This window comes from Periophthalmus magnuspinnatus, chromosome 22, assembly GCF_009829125.3.
Source record: "Periophthalmus magnuspinnatus isolate fPerMag1 chromosome 22, fPerMag1.2.pri, whole genome shotgun sequence".
Classification (NCBI taxonomy): domain Eukaryota; kingdom Metazoa; phylum Chordata; class Actinopteri; order Gobiiformes; family Gobiidae; genus Periophthalmus; species Periophthalmus magnuspinnatus.
Window position 1 is genome coordinate 15,572,049 of NC_047147.1, and position 16,798 is coordinate 15,588,846.

Consider the following 16,798-nt stretch of genomic DNA (forward strand, 5'->3'; position numbering starts at 1 on the left):
TCAAGGTAACCTGTCTTGCTTCCTAAATCAGTTCCACTAAAGTTATTTCGTTCTAATCCAATGCAAGTGTCCTGCCTCAACTCAAAACACTGCTAATGGAGCAGACTTCAGAGAGATCAGCGGCGCCACACGAAAAGACATCAGATGTTCGCAAATGAAAATAATCTGTATTGTCTTAGTTTGAATCAGCAAAGCAAGGAGCCTTACATTTGAGAAACAGCCTGTGATTGACTTGGCTTTAACTTTTGGGCACTTGCAACAGTGCGAGTTTTCGTAAAGTCACATAATATATGATACCATTATGGCCTATATAGGCCAATGTTGTTACTAATTTACCTTTTGGTTAATTTCTTATTAAAATATTGTACACTGTAATATACCCCCTCCCCGAACCGCCACCTTAACGTGGTGGAGGGGTTTGAGTGCCTGAATGATCCTGGGAGCTATGTTGTTGGGGGCTTCATGCCCCTGGTAGGGTCACCCATGGCAAACAGGTCCTGGGAGACGGGTCTGACTAAGAGCGGTTCAGAAGCCCCCGTGATGAGAGAAACAACAAGGCCAGTTACGTCGCCCGGACCTGCATTACCGGGGCCCCACCCTGGAGCCAGACTTGGGGTGGGTGCTTGACAGGGATCACCTGGTGGCCGGGCCTTTCCCTGCTGGCCCGGCCGGGCTCAGCCCGAAGGAACGACGTGGGGCCGTCCTCGCGTGGACCCACCACCTGCGGGATGAGCCATGAGGGGCGAGTGCAGAGAGATCCGGGCGGCAGTCGAAGGCGGGGGCCTCGACGACCGGATCTCCGGACATGGAGACTAGCTCTGGGGACATGGAATGTCACCTCGCTGGGGGGAAGGAGCCTGAGCTTGTGCGGGAGGTTGAACATTACCGGCTAGATACAGTCGGCCTCACCTCCATGCACAGTTTGGGCTCTGGAACCCAACTCCTTGAGAGGGGCTGGACTCTCCATTTCTCTGGCATTGCCCACGGGGAGCGGTGGCGAGCTGGTGTGGGCTTGCTCATTGCCCCACAGCTCAGCCGCCACGTGTTGGAGTTCACCCTGGTGAACGAGAGGGTTGCATCCCTGCGCTTTCGGGTCGGGGACAGGTCTCTCACTATTGTGTCGACCGACGGGCCAAACAGCAGTGCAGAGTACCCGGCCTTCTTGAAGTCCCTGGGAGGTGTACTAGACAGTGCACCGACCGGGGACTCCGTTGTTCTCCTGGGGGACTTCAATGCCCATGTGGGTAACGACATTGACACCTGGAGGGGCGTGATTGGGAGGAATGGCCTCCCCGATCTGAACCCGAGTGGTGTTTTGTTATTGGACTTCTGTGCTAGTCACAGTTTGTCCATAACAAACACCATGTTCAAGCACAAGGGTGTCCATCGGTGCATGTGGCACCAGGACACTCTAGGTCAGAGGTCGATGATCTTTGTTGTCATGTCATCTGATCTCCGGCCGCGTGTCTTGTACACTCGGGTGAAGAGAGGGGCTGAGCTGTCAACCGATCACCACCTGGTGGTGAGTTGAATCCGCTGGTGGAGGAGGAAGCCGGACAGACCTGGCAGACCCAAGCGTATCGTGAGGGTCTGCTGGGAACGTCTGGCGGAGCCCTTTGTCAGAGGGGTCTTCAAGTCACATCTCCGGGAGAACTTCTCCCTGATCCCGGGGGAGGCTGGGGACATGGACTCTGAATGGGCCATGTTCTCCACCTCTATTGTCGATGCAGCTGCTCATAGCTGTGGTCGCAAGGTCTGCGGTGCTTGGCAATCCCCAACCCGGTGGTGGACACCGGAAGTAAGGGATGCCGTCAAGCTAAAGAAGGAGTCCCACGAGCCAACAAGGCTCTTGGGACTCCTGAGGCAGCTGATGAGTACCGGCGGGCTAAGCGTGCCGTAGCTCGTGCAGTCACAGAGGCAAAAACTCTGGGTTGGGAGGAGTTCGGGGAGGCCATGGAGGAGGACTATCAGACGGCCTCAAAGAGATTCTGGCAAACCATCCGACGCCTCAGGAGGGGGAAGCAAAGCTTCACCAACACTGTTTACAGTGCGGGTGGAGAGCTGCTGACCTCGACTGGGGATGTTGTCGGGCGGTGGAAGAAATACTTTGAGGATCTCCTCAATCCCACCGTCACGTCTTCCGAGGAGGAAGCAGAGACTGGGGATCCTGAAGCGTACTAGTCCATCACCCTGGCTGAGGTCACCGAGGTTGTTGGCAAGCTCCTCGGTGGCAAGGCTCCGGGGGTGGACAAGATCCGTCCTGAGTACCTCAAGTCTCTGGATGTTGTGGGGCTGTCTTGGCTGACACGTCTCTGCAACATCGCGTGGTGGTTGGGGACAGTGCCTGTGGAATGGCAGACCGGGGTGGTGGTCCCTCTGTATAAGAAGGGGGACCGGAGGGTGTGTTCCAATTACAGGGGAATCACACTCCTCAGCCTTCCCGGTAAGGTCTGTTCCAGGGTACTGGAGAGGAGAATCCAACCGATAGTCGAACCTCGGATTCAGGAGGAGCAGTGTGGTTTTCGTCCTGGTTGCGGAACACTGGACCAGCTCTATACTCTCCATCGGGTCATTGAGGGTTCATGGGAGTTTGCCCAACCAGTCCACATGTGTTTTGTGGATCTGGAGACGGTCCGTGTCCCTCGTGGTGTCCTTTGGGGGGTGCTCTGGGAGTATGGGGTCCGGGGCTCTTTGCTAAGGGCTGTCCGGTCCCTGTATGACCGGAGCAGGGGCTGTGTTCGCATTGCCGGCAGTAAGTCAGACCTGTTCCCGGTGCATGTTGGACTCCGCCAGGGCTGCCCTTTGTCACCGGTTCTGTTCATTATATTTATGGACAGAATTTCTAGGCGCAGCCAGGGGCCAGAGGGGGTCTGGTTCAGGAACCACAGGATCTCATCTCTGCTGTTCGCAGATGATGTTGTCCTGATGGCTTCTTCAAGCCAGGACCTGCAGCAGGCACTGGAGCGGTTTGCAGCCGAGTGTGAAGCGGCTGGGATGAGAATCAGCTCCTCCAAATCCGAGGCCATGGTTCTTGACTGGAAAAAGGTGGTTTGCCTTCTCCGGGTGGGTGGTGAGTCTCTGCCTCAAGTGGAGGAGTTCAAGTATCTCGGGGTCTTGTTCACGAGTGAGGGAAAGATGGAGCGTGAGATTGACAGGCGGATCGGTGCAGCATCTGCATTGATGCGGTCGCTGTATCGGTCCGTTGTGGTAAAGAAGGAGCTGAATCTAAAGGCAAAGCTCTCCATGTACCGGTTAATCTATGTTCCTACCCTCACCTATGGTCATGAGCTCTGGGTAATGACCGAAAGGACAAGGTCGCGGATACAAGCGACCAAAATGGGTTTCCTCCGTAGGGTGGCCGGGCGCACCCTTAGGGATAGGGTGAGGAGCTCGGTCACACGGGAGGAGCTCGGAGTAGAGCTGCTGCTCCTACACGTCGAGAGGAACCAGCTGAGGTTGCTCGGGCATCTGCTCAGTATGCCTCCTGGACGCCTCCCTAGGGAGGTGTTTTGGGCATGTCCCACCGGGAGGAGACCCCGGGGAAGACCCAGGACATGCTGGAGGGAGTAGGTCTCTCGGCTGGCCTGGGAATGCCTTGGGGTCCCAACGGAGGAGCAGGAGGACGTGTCTGGGGTGAGGGAAGTCTGGGAGTCCCTGCTTAGACTGCTGCCTCCGCGACCCGGCCCCAGATAAGCGGAAGAAAATGGATGGATGGACTGTAATATACAATACAGGAAAAACTGGCTCCATCAGGGAGTATCATCACATCTACAGTCTCAGGGTCTAGCACATAGGCTGTATATATATATATTTTTTTTAAAAACTTCTTTGTACAGTCTATGGTCTAGTAGTATAGTAGGACTAATTGTAGAGTGGTAGTAGCAGCAGAACAAGAGGCTCTTTAAAATAGGCCTATAAGGCAGAACTGCTCTGTCCTCAGTGTCATCTCTTTTTACTCTGTACTGTATTGTAACACCAGTCCAAAACCACTGAACGTAATTCCCACTTTTGATCCCAGACCGTGTCCTCACATTCCGTTCGCCACTCTATCTCTGAAGGAGCTCTACTGCTTCACCCCAAAACGCAGCCATCAGTCTGCAGTCAGTCGTTAATGGTGTGAGTTGTGACCTCTGCTCTGACCCCACGGTGCTCCACAGCTCTCAGCCCCAGCTGTGAGGAATAAAGTGCTCGGAGCAAGCCCGGAGGAAAGGGGGAGCATCTCGTAAACGGTGAAGTGTATGACCTTCGCGCGCGCATAGGGTCGAGATAGTGACGCAGCCAGCACACAAGACATACTATTAACGCCACGGCCCCAAATGTTTCTTAACCTGCACAAACTCTGTTCAAACCTTACTGCTCTGTCCTTGTAGTCCATGAATAGAAGCAGACCTTTCTGTACGGGTTTAATTGTGGCGGAGTTATATAAAACTTTATGCTGCTAAATTGAGAGAGTGCATTTATTTGACCAGCAGATGGCAGTGTAAGCCTGGAGTACTCTCTCATTTTGTCCTGTATCAGACCTGAATTATTCCTGGATTAAAGGTGCATGTTCCATGTTGTTTCCATTCCTGTCGCAGTCTTGCTTTTCCACAGATCGGACCAGTAATTTGGGCTGGTAGAATCATCTGCCTGTGTCCATGGAGAAAGATAAATTTAGTGCCAAACTGTGGCAGGCAAAGCAATAACATCTCCAGGGAGACAAGCAGGTGATACACCCTTCATTAGTAAAGTTACATAGAGCATCTTTTCATTTTGGTTTAGTCCTGGTTTAGATCTGGGGTAGTCCTGGATAACCAACGCTGATTTAAACCCTAGTTGTTTTAGTTCTGGTTTATATTTAGCTTAATATTTTCACTGTATGTAACTCTTGTTTTGGTGGTTACAGTGTTTAACTATGCCTATATCCTTCCAGACATTCCATCTTCTACATGCCTCTTTAACGCAGATGGGAGAAGATATGCCTGCTACTGTCACGCTGCCTTTATGCTGGTGGAAACACATTCAAAGTGATGTATCATTTCAACATGACCAAGGTTATAACATGGTTACAGAGCTACCCCCCTCTCCCCTCTCTAAGCATCAAGAGTGGTTCTGCTCTCTGGCTTTAATTCCAGCCACCTGGGGAGTTTCCACCTACACTCAGGGTCTGGGCTCACTTTATGTGCATGTTGCTCTGAACAGCTCAATCCTCTGGCTTTCAGCCCACGTACGCCCTATATCTGCAGCTAATGAAGCAGAGCAGTAGTACCTAACAGCCAGCGGGGCACTAAACTGGATGGTGACCCGGTGAAAGAGGGGCTGGTCTGATAAGTTATAGAACAACCCTTCGCATGATTCATAATTCACCATGGTTTTTCTTTACAACCAATGTGAGAGCAGAGAAATATGTTCACTGACAAACACACATTTTTAACCTTAGAAGTAAGTTATTGGTCTGGTTAATAGAGTTAAACTGCTAAAATGCAAGTGGAACCAAATCTATTAGCAAGTTGGCTCAAATTAATGTCAGATCCAAAACACATCAGAGACCATCTAAACAGCCAAAGTAATCCTGACAACATTAGATTACAAATGGTGAGAAAACAAACTGATCATGTCCAGTCACAGCACATGTATAAACAATACAATAGCTTTGGTTAGTAAAAAGGTGGATTCAGTAAAATACATGTAATGGCTTATATGTTGATTTGTGTCCTGAGATTGGAGGAATGTGAGAGTGGACAGTGGAGCTGACTTGGAGGTGGGGGCGGTGTCATAGCCCTGTTCCATTTAATCAGATCCAGATGTGCTCCAGCATGGCCCCTGCGCCAGGGAGGCGTCAGGCCTGCATTAAGAGCTCAGCCCTAGGCCCAGCCCAGAGGAGAGTCCAGAACACCCCCACTCAGAGGAACAATGACAAAACCTTTAGGTAGACATTTACTGTGAAAGTGTGTGTCTCGTATACCTTACTAAATAAATATCTATCTCATGTTGTTTTTGTCAGTCTGTTTATAACAGCAGTTATTCAAACCATCATACTTGTCACTTTTGACAAATTACTCTTACCCACATAACACCACTGTATCTTCATCGGCTGTGCCTATGAACACCAGCCGCACTCACTGCATCATCAAACAGTGAATAGTGAGAGCAGGTACCATAGAAATACATGCAGTCAATAAGATGTAAAGTCTTTGTGTTGTATCCACTGTGCTGCAGGTCTGAAAGGAGATATGCACTTGTCCTTGCTCTGCTGAATCTGCTTTGGTTAATAATAGAGAAATGTCTGTCATACTGCTACATACAATCAATGCCCTTACTGTGCCACAAGGGTCTTGTGTTTTGCTCAATAGAACAATTTATTTTCAGGGAATGAGAAATACAAAAGGCAAAAAGTAAACATAATTTTGTCAACATAAAGCTTCCATTAGCAACATATTTAATATAGTGTTATGTAAGTTTCATATATTCCTCAGGTATAAGGAAAGGATATACTGTATTAAAACTACTATTACAATTTACCTAAATCATTACATCTGTAAATGATTCATTCACAGGGAGTGATGCGTGGGCCACCGTGAAAGACAGGGGAAGCCCTCATAATGCCAGCAGTGTTTAGGGCTCACAGAAACAGACTCCCAGAGGAATGCCTGTTAGACAAGACTGTGGTAAACACCAAACAGATGGTGGGCCGCTTCAACCTGACCTAACGTGAGTGGCTTATGTCAAAATAGTACAACAACTGGGCAAGATGGCTAGATGACAAATATACAACTTAGACACTAGGGGGTAACCTTGTGCTATGCCTGGAGAGAGCTCTGTCAATTGTTCTTGGGATACTTTTCCTCAAGGAGATTCTATAGAGAACAGACTAGGACGGAGCTACCCCTTTGCACACAGTGCTTGGGACAGCATGTGTTCAGGGAAAGGATTTGAGGACCACCAAAAGCAGCACTGTAGGAACATGGACTCAAAACCAGGAGTGTGTTGTGTTTCGCAAGAAAGTAAAAACAGTAGATATTTGATGGAAACCTCAGGTTGGGGCCTATCAATTAGTTCTACAGCAGTGAAATAAAGACATGAGCACATCCATAGATTTGGTCCTTTTATTAAAAATTATATTTTGTGTAAGGACTGATTTGCACCTTAGAAGATAGCAGCAAAAAACAATGGGATTGTAAACAATAGATTATAAAATATACATTTTAAAAATAAAGAGATAATGAACTGACTATTGCATAACACATGCATACATTAAAAATATATAAAACATACAAAATGACACAATATGCATATTATTATAGAGTGTTCCCTTATATATAATCATTAATGATCAAACATAAAATCATTTGAATCATACAGACTCTGTATAAATCAGTCAAGTTATTGAATGTTACCTGAGGCAAAACGTTTACTGTAGTGGCTGCTTTTGCCCATTTCATAGAATTCACAAATGTGAGGTCAAAACATTTGTATTCTGACAGTGTAAAATGGAGGTATTTTCATGATGCTTCAAAATAATGCTACTGTGCCTCTGTCTCACTCCTAACAGATGTCAGGTAAAAACATATAAAAATGGTCTGGAGTTTTGTTCTTCATCTTCATTTGTTTAGTAGTAACTGAGTGTTATGCATCCCTACAGAGGTCTTCCATTCACCTCCCTCTGTTGTGTTGATTTGTGGCAGACCTCAGAAGCTCTGGACCCATGTCCAGATGATCAATGTCAAACTCAAGACTCCCACCATCACACCAAACACCACCAGAAAAGCTGCCTGAAACAAACAGCACACTAGCTAAATATATACACAAATAAAAACACTGCAGTTTGTTATATTCATATAACTAGTTGTAACAATGTCCAAATCTCATTATGTATTATTATCAATATTTACCACACAATATAACATCTATTACAACATTTTAGAGAGGTAATAAACTATAATAATTTATATAATATAATTTCCTTAGACCCTTTAGGTCCTATTCTAATGTCATATTCCAAGTGTTTAATTAATTTACATGATGACTGAAATGAAACCTTTTTGTGCAGCTTGTGCTAATTCTACAATTATTGTTTTTACTATTGTGTTTTCTGTATGTCTGTTGGTAGCAAAATTAAGCAGCTAAAATTGACATATTTATAGAAATATTCGTTAATACATAATTTTCCTTGGTTTCTTATCTATGCTGAAGATGAGAAACCAATGGAAATTACACTTATGTCTAGTGTATGTCCAAGACTTGACATATTGCCACTATCACATTTTCATTCAATTAATGTTATTGACATTTTATACAATTTCTTCAGTAAATGCCAATACTGACACAATTTTAAAAGTTACATTTAAGATAAATCTATGACACTTTGTAACCAGTATTAGCCAGTGTTACATTTAGTCACTTAAATACACAAAAATATTATTCATGACTGTTTAGAATAAACATAATCTAGGTAATATTAATAAAATAATAAAAAGTTCCCCCCGTGCAGACTACTCCCATAGAACCTTAAAAGTTCCTGTTCAGCTGGTAGGTATATACACTAACTGGGATACATTTACAAGTTCAGTAAAAATAACTAAAATAAACAGATAACCTAATAATAAGATCTGTTTTTGTTGTGCATAAAAGAAACATGATCAAAAACACTTGGTCACAATTTAGTGAATCAATGGAATTTTAAAGCAACTATTGTACTTGGAAGAAAATGTACAAGGATTAAAAAAAATAATAATCTTTCAGTCTTTTATATTTTCTCTTTCAGTTTTGTCTTTGGTACATTAGTCAAAAACTGCACAGGTGTGAACAATGTAATGTTCATTGTCTTGCATGTCAGACAATAATCTAGAAATCCAGAAATCATATACCAGTAGTAATAAGATTTTTGGTGTGAATATAAACATAGCCACCAATGAAGACACAGTTTTGTATCAATCTTTCCAATAGTTGAAACCTATCAGAGGGGGTTGCTGTCCAAATTTGGACAGATGAACACAATATAATTACACTTCACTTACCCCAATATAGTCCAAAGACCTGAAGCGCTGATTGCTGATCCTGAGGTAGAAAAGACCAGGGAAAACAAACAGCAGGCAGCTGGAGGTGGTCGACCCTAGACCAAACAGGAAATACTCATAACAACATGTGACATTAATTATACACAAGGATATACGGCCATCAGTGAACTGGGATCAATACAGGTCGAGCTCATGTGCCTTGGAAACTAAACCCACTGTATGAATTACACTTAAATGAGCACATACCAACCACTCCAAAGACATTTCTGATGTCAGGAACAAAGATGGCCAAGATCAACACGACAGCCAGAATGCAGACAGTAGTCAGGGAGTGGATCCACCAGGAGAAACGGCGTGATCCAAACAAAAGGAGGATGACTGCTTTACGGGCCTAAAACATGCATATTTTATTAGCAGACAGGAATGTGAGAAGTAACTGGGTAGAGTTCTATCTTTGCTTACAGGAAAGTGGATGAGCGGTACAGTGAGGAGGACAGAGAGCAGGATGGCAATTCTCACAGTCATCACTACAATGTCTCGCGGCAGATAGGCGTCATATCCCTGCAGCAACTCAGAGTCCACATGAGCTGGAGAGGTAGACCAAAGGGGGTAAGGGCAAAAATCATTCTTTGATTGGATGGATGGTGGGAAAATAAGGTGGGACTTTGACAATATCTGATGAATGAATAAAAGTACAGTATTTCCTCTATGTGTTTCCTACCATAGAAGGTGAGGTATCCAAACAAGGCTGATACCAGGTAGAGAATGAAGCTAAGGCTAATACTCAAGTTTGTAACCCTCTGCATCCTCTTCTTAGTCGGTCTGAAACACACATGTGTAATTAGTGTAACTGCTTTTTAAGTGGGAAATAGACTATAAAAAGATTAGTTACGAACCGGTCTAGCTCACAGTAGATGGGCAGGACAGCAGTGTGACACAGGAAGGAAAAGGCCATTGTGGGGATGGCATATGCACTCTGCATAACACAGCACAATTGTCAGATCACAGAAATCAAGGGGCTCTAATGTGCTAAGAACATTCACATATGGTATCACTGTGTCATAAACATGACACAGACCTTCTGCTGTTCTGTGGTCTTCTTGTGAGAAAACCACAGAACAGCAGACAGACTTTCCACAGCTTGTCACTATCCCAGGTTCCACATATGGAGGGCTTGGTACATACCTTACTCGACAGGACAAAGAGTTTGGCTGTACACTCTGAGCCTGATGAATTCGATACCTGAAGGGACAATGAGACATTGGTTAGAACAAGGAAGAGCTTCAGAGTGGGTTCATGGAAGTTATCTCATGCGCTGAACTCCATAGGGTCAAATGTCACTTCCAGGTTTGACAGGGACACTTCAACTCCCCTCTCCAAAAGTCAGTTTGACTCTAGTCCTCCTCCAACATAGAGGAAAACTTCAAACAAGCCACCGTTGTCTAACCTGGTGCAAGGAGCTCTAGCTTGCTCAGAGTTACAATGACAGGAGATGTTAAACAAACACTGATGGCACATATATACTCTCAACACAATCTAAATCTGGCTGGCATGGCTGGAAAGATTGTGGCCGTTAGTTGTTAAATCTTATGTTTGTTACCTGGAAGGATCCAAATGAGACTGTGATGTTGGGCAGAGGACAAGGGATGGTCCACTTCTTCATCACAACCTTTAGGACACACAATCAGCCACAATAGAGCAAGTACCACAAGACGATATGTTCTGACACACATCACTCACCACAACTGTGAAGTACAGCATGAAGAGAAACGCCAAACCACTGGTATAACCCAGAAACCCTGCAGTTTGGACAAACAACAGACTTTATTAAAATGTATTATTATCATCAAGCATACAAAAACAAGAACAAACAACAAGGATCCATGCAGGCGTAGCACACAGCTTTTTTGGGTGTTTGTAACAAATTGCTTACCAACTCTTGGCAATATTGCCAAAGGTAAAACAAAACAAAGCGTAATCAGTATTAGCAGAAGCCGCCCATCTTCATACCAGGTAGTTCTGAAAAAAGGGGGGAAAATAAATTGACTTTGCAACAGTGGAAGTCATTCATTCATTCTATAGAACAGGTACACTGCCTGGCCAAAAAAAAAAAAGTCGCCAGCAAAAAAAAAAAAAAAAAAAGGTCACACATCACACTCTAATATTTTGTTGGACCGCCTTTATTTTTTATTATGGCACGCATTCGCTGTGGCATTGTTTTGATAAGCTTCTGCAGTGTCACAAGATTTATTTCCATCCAGTGTTGTATTAATTTTTCGCCAAGATCTTGTGCTGTGCAAAGCCTGCTCCAGCACATCCCAAAGATTTGCTTACTTTACTTACTTACTTTATTTATTTATTTCCAGACATTTCAGTCTTAAGTCAAGGAAATGATCAAAATACACAATTCTCAATGGGGTTAAGGTCTGGACTCTGTGGTGACCAATTCATGTGTGAAAATGTTGTCTCATGCACCCTGAACCATTCTTTCACAATTTGAGTCCAATGAATCCTGGCTTTGTCATCGTGGAATATGCCCGTGCCATCAGGGAAGAAAAAAATCCACTGATGGAATAACCTGGTCATTCAGTATAATCAGGTAGTCAGCTGACCTCATTCTTTGAGCACATACTTCATACCTAGACCTGACCAACTGGAGGAGGCTCATACCTAATTGCTTAATTAAATCCAAGTGGTGACTTTTTTTGGTCAGGCAGTGTATATCTCCATAGAATTCTATAAAGTAAGTTGTCAATCCTGTGTGTTTATGTGTATAGGCTGAGTGAAGGTTGTGAAGATTGGGTTAGGAGAGGGCTGTCAGTCTGTGGAAGTGTGGGGTCAGGGGACGGGCTCCACTCGTCTTTATGAGTGGCCTAATAGCACCTGCTCCAGTTGGACAGCTGTGCTGCTCCTCTACACACTCATGTTAGAACTAAACAACATAAGCATTTACATCAGCAGAAAATAGCTCTTTTTGGAGTTGAGGACAACTGACTTGGACATCAGTGGAGCAGGGTCTGTTCAGTTTTGAATGGCTCTCATTAACACAAGTGTTTGGTCCTCTCAGCAAGGGGTGCAATTACAATGGCATAACTGATCTGCTGCAGTATCAGTCTGATGGGGGAACATGTGTGAAAGATTTGGACTAAACACTAATCCAAAGCAGCTGTACATTCAGATGTGTAACAATCAGACTGTAGTCCCTACACCCACGAGGCAGATAATAAAGTGATCAATAATTTATATGGCCATTCCATGCTCTCCGTTGTCTCACACATTTCATACTGCACCAAATGTGATGTAACCCACTATAGCAGAGACTTGATTGAGACTTTTTGGCCCATTACACATTTACAAAATACATATGACCGCAGCTGTGGAGGATGGTGAATATAATATATATAATTTAACTACCGTGCTGTAGATACTTACCCTGCACCGTTTGCATTTAGGAAATTATTAATGGCAGCAGGAAGCTCTGACTTCAGGATGAACAAATAAGATGACATGGCTGCGAGAAAATAAATGGAAATGTTTCGTACACAAATAACATCAGGTCACTTATGTTAATAATGTGTTACATTACTCTTCTTATCTCTTATACTCTGTTTTTTCTGTTGTTCTAGAGAAGCTCTGTTTTAATTGCTCAAACCTATTCTTATTCTGCCAAATATTGGTCTGAAAATTGGTCCAAAAATGGAATCAACATTGTCCTAAAGCAGGTAAGGAAAGGGGAAAAAGGAGCGAGGGCAGAGTGTCTCCCGGTTAATGCAGAGGGTGGAGTGGGCTCTAGCAGATCTCCAGCAAAGCCCTGCAGCAGACACTCTGCAGATGTTCCAGCTGTTGGGGAAATGTGAGGCAGGAATGCTAACAATAATGATCTGTGACACTAATCTAGGCTCCTGAACCGTTCCACCTCACAACTACACACAGGATATTACCAAGCCCTGGATAGAGCTCTGAGTTAACCAATCAGACAAGAGCTCTGGGTCACTACTCAATATCACACCAGTAGAAGAAACACAAAAACAAAAGGTGAACGAGATATGGCTGTATAAGTTGATGTAATATCTGGTTCCAGAAGAGGACAAAGCAGCAATTGTGCAGTGCTGTGGTAATTTCTATTTGCAGATATGTTGGAGGTATTTAGACCGAGGAAGCCAGACAGAGCCTGAGTTAGCCCAAAGAGTTAGCCTGGACCTCAATACCCTGAGGCAGGACTTGCATTCGCCCCTTAAATAAGCTTTTCCTATAATCCCCTAGATCCTGTATTCGTTTAGCTTGGAAAATTCCTCCAAAACTCTACAGCCCACACAGACAGAGGGTTACCCTTTCTCTGTAATAACCAATGACTTTTAAAAAATGTATGTGTCACTAAATGGAAGATTTCAAGCAACATCTTTAGTTGAATAACTTAAAAAAATTATATATATATATATATATATATATATATATATATATATATATATATATATATATAAAATTATTATCACTGTTCAACGAGGAAACCTGCTTAAAAGCATGCAGTTAGTTTGGAAGCACAACATTACGGTCACTGCAATTCCTGGTGGGACAATACTTACAAATTACACGTTTAATATATGACCTTTGAGTGAAGAGAAAAGAAAAAAAATATTTTTCTTAACAATTGTGCAGAAAATGTGAGGCCTCCTGCCTCTCTTTGATTTCATTAGGGGCTTCCTGTGAGAGAGTTGGGCTGCTTGTTAATTAAGGTCAAATCAGCCTTAGGCTGTGTAAATGAATGTTTACTCAGAGCATTACTAATTGCCCTCTATTATACGGGGCCTGGAGTTCACACAGACAGAGGGTGCAGTGCTGCCACCTCCACACACTTCAGTACAAGTGGGGCACTAATGTAGGATCTGCGAAGGAGTTGAGGCAGACGAAAGACAGTGGAGAGAAACAGGGGAGAGGGGAGAGGAGTGACGCAGGGGAGAAAGACAAGGGAGATGCGTGAGACAGGGGAAATAGGGAAGAGAGAAAGGGGAGCGGAGAGCGATGGGAGCGACAGGGGAGAGAGACAAGGAAGAAGAGGGAGACAGGCGAGAGAGACGGGGGGGAGTGATACAGGGGACACAGTGGAGATGTGTGAGACAAGGGAGACAAAGGAGAAAGACAAGGGAGACAGAAAAGGGAGAGAGAAAGATGAGAAAGGGTGAGTAGAGAGACAGGGGAGACAAGGGAGGGAGACAGGGGACAGGAGTGAAAGAGGAGAGACAGGAGACAGGGTGAGGAGAGAGAAAGGAGACAGGGGAGCAAGACAGGGGAGAGAAGTGAGACATGGAGACAGGGGAGAGGAGAGAGACAAGGGAGAGGAGTGAGAAAGGGGAGACAGGGAGAGGAGTTAGAAAGGAGAGACTGGGGAGACAGAGTTAGGAGAGAGACCGGGAAGACAAGGAAGAGAGACAAGGAAGAGAGACAAGGAAGAGAGACAAGGAAGAGAGACAAGGGAGAAGAAGAGACAGTGGAGACAGGGGAGAAGAGTGAGAAACGGGAGACAGGGGAGACAGGGAAGGCAGGGGAGAGGAGTGAGACAGGGGAGCCAGGGAAGAGGAGTGAGGCAGTAGAGACAGGGGAGACAGGGGAGAGGAGTGAGGAAGGAGAAACGGGAGAGAGACAAGGGAGAGGAGTGAGACAGGGGAGACAGGAGAGACAGGAGGGACAGGAGAGGCAGGGGAGGCAAGGGAGAGTAGTGAGAAAGGAAAGACAGGGAAGAGAGGCAAGAGAGAGGAGTGAGACAGGTGCAACAGGGTAGAGGAATGAGAAAGGAGAGACATGGGAGACAGGGGAGAGAAACAAGGGAGAGGAGAGAGACAGGGAAAAGAGATAAGAGAGTGAGGAGATAGGTGTAACAGGATATTAAAGAGAAAGGTCAGAGGTGACAGGACCACAGCTAATGGGGAAAAAAGGGAAAATATCAGACAGGCAGTAGGGGGCAGTAGGGGGCAAAACTCCTAATGAAATCAACCGAATATTGGTACTCGTAGGTGTCAAGGAATTGACTCACCACCAATGTTTTGAATCAAAATAGCACATCCAACCAAGACCTGGAGAATATATAATGATGTTTAGATAAATAAATACAATGATCTCTGTCTGTAAACAAATTTTCATACCTTTCCAGGTTTTTGTAATGCCCGCTCCCCAAGACTTTCGTATGAATTGATACCTGTGAAAAAACACAATAGTTCTATCTCTAATGCAAAAAAGGAAAAAAATGGTCTTCAATTTCTTTTCACTGTTGGACATTATCTAAACCAATCTATAGTTGTGAAGTTGATATCAGTTGATAAGAGCATAATAGTCAATGCTAATGAACTCTATCTAAAACAAAGCAAGTGTCACTATGTTTGGTTTAATATTAACTAATGTATTTTGAAATGGGGTTTCCTCATCTATGATACAGTAATAATAAAAAGGGTCACCTGTTTGGTCACAAAGCTTTAGGAGGAGGTGGACTGAGTAGGCTGCCAGAGAAGACACTAACATCAGAAGTAAACTGTGGAGCACAAAAACAAAACAAAACAGTGGAATCAAAAATTAAAGGCAAGTTTTGAGAACCCAGCAGCTCAATACTTCACTCACCAAAATCCAACAATGCCTGTGTTGGCCATTGCATAAGCTAGGCCCAGAATGCCACTGCCCATGATGGCATTCATCAGGTTAAAAACAGAAAAAGCGAAGGAGGCTTCTCTGCTCTGGCTGCCCATGCCCTGCACAGAACACCAACATAATCAATGTAACGCACTGCCACAACAGGACAAAGCTATTCAATAGTGAGGAGATACTATCCAGGCTGCAGATGGAGCACTGCAGTGGTATATCACAGGATGAGAGGAGATGGACAGGGATTTAAGCTGTTTACAGTGGGACAGCTGCCCAGGCTCAGGCACAGGAGAGCTGCAGAGACTGCATGACCTCTCTTATAGGGAATATCCTGGTCATAATGGGCCCTTTGCTTCAGCCCGGGATTGGACAAGTCTGGCTGACCTGTGGACTACTCTTGGATTGACTTGGAATTTCTGTTGTGCCCCAGGAAACAAATAGGATTGGTTTTAAACATCTACATTTAATTGTAAGTGTTCTAAAAACGAATGCCTATATAAATTACATTTCTCGATTACATGTAAATCCCTGATCAGTAAGCATGAGCATGTGATGGTCACATACCTGTATATTATGTAACATGCATGTTAATTAACTGAACAAGGCCTAAGGTATTAAAAGTACTCAATAATGATCAAATTGTAGTCATACATGTTTAACATACTGCTGTAAATTAGTTGTAAAATATATGAGTTAATTCATATCAGCATTTTTCTAAATGCACTTGAGCAACAGCAGAAACAAGCTGAGTATGAGTTTTGGAAACTGCTGACATGATCAAATCCAGAGAAAAAAGAGGAATGCCGAAGAACGGAGGAGAAATAAATGAGCATATGAAGTAACACATTACATTATTTTACACTTTACTTACATGTGCCACCATTGTCAGTATGATTACCATCAGGACTTACGTTTGTGAGTAAAAGTGTAACTTCATTTTCCTCCTCGTTTCCTCTGGTGTCACTCATGGCAGCCTGTCGCGCAGTGGGAGCACAGACTGCACTCTAACCTCACTCACACCGCGCAGCTCCTCGACACAAAACACAGAGTTTTTATAATCCCATACTTTTATCACGCGGTCTAATCTCCCGACAACTTTTCACAAGTTTGTTTATTTTGTCGCCTTGAAACGTCAGTGAAGAGGATGACCAATCAGCGTTCAATTTTCTGACCAA

The 16,798-nt window shown here is 44.4% G+C and overlaps 1 protein-coding gene across 1 annotated transcript; it reads right to left on the reverse strand.

Moving 5' to 3' along the window:
• Positions 1 to 7,072: 7,072 nt before the first annotated feature.
• On the reverse strand, positions 7,073 to 16,754 carry LOC117391057 (probable sodium-coupled neutral amino acid transporter 6). The gene is made up of 16 exons (XM_033988870.2): positions 16,535 to 16,754; positions 15,603 to 15,730; positions 15,443 to 15,516; positions 15,134 to 15,186; positions 15,025 to 15,064; positions 12,429 to 12,507; positions 10,930 to 11,015; positions 10,737 to 10,795; positions 10,597 to 10,665; positions 10,182 to 10,238; positions 9,893 to 9,972; positions 9,718 to 9,818; positions 9,459 to 9,583; positions 9,243 to 9,387; positions 8,997 to 9,091; positions 7,073 to 7,751 (listed from the first exon to the last, which is right to left on the reverse strand). The coding sequence occupies exons 1-16, from the start codon at positions 16,589 to 16,591 to the stop codon at positions 7,668 to 7,670; spliced, it is 1,332 nt and encodes a 443-aa protein (XP_033844761.1). The 5' UTR covers positions 16,592 to 16,754; the 3' UTR covers positions 7,073 to 7,667.
• Positions 16,755 to 16,798: the final 44 nt, after the last annotated feature.

Bases quoted from the DNA above. Each gene is read 5' to 3' on its own strand.
- LOC117391057 (XM_033988870.2), bottom strand. From the start codon at position 16,591: ATGAGTGACACCAGAGGAAACGAGGAGGAAAATGAAGTTACACTTTTA. The intron at 10,666-10,736 runs GTGAGTGATGTG...TGTGTCCTAAAG, and splicing joins TGCTGTACTTCACAGTTGTG to GTTGTGATGAAGAAGTGGAC. The intron at 9,973-10,181 runs GTATGTACCAAG...TGTGTTATGCAG, and splicing joins TCTTTGTCCTGTCGAGTAAG to AGTGCATATGCCATCCCCAC.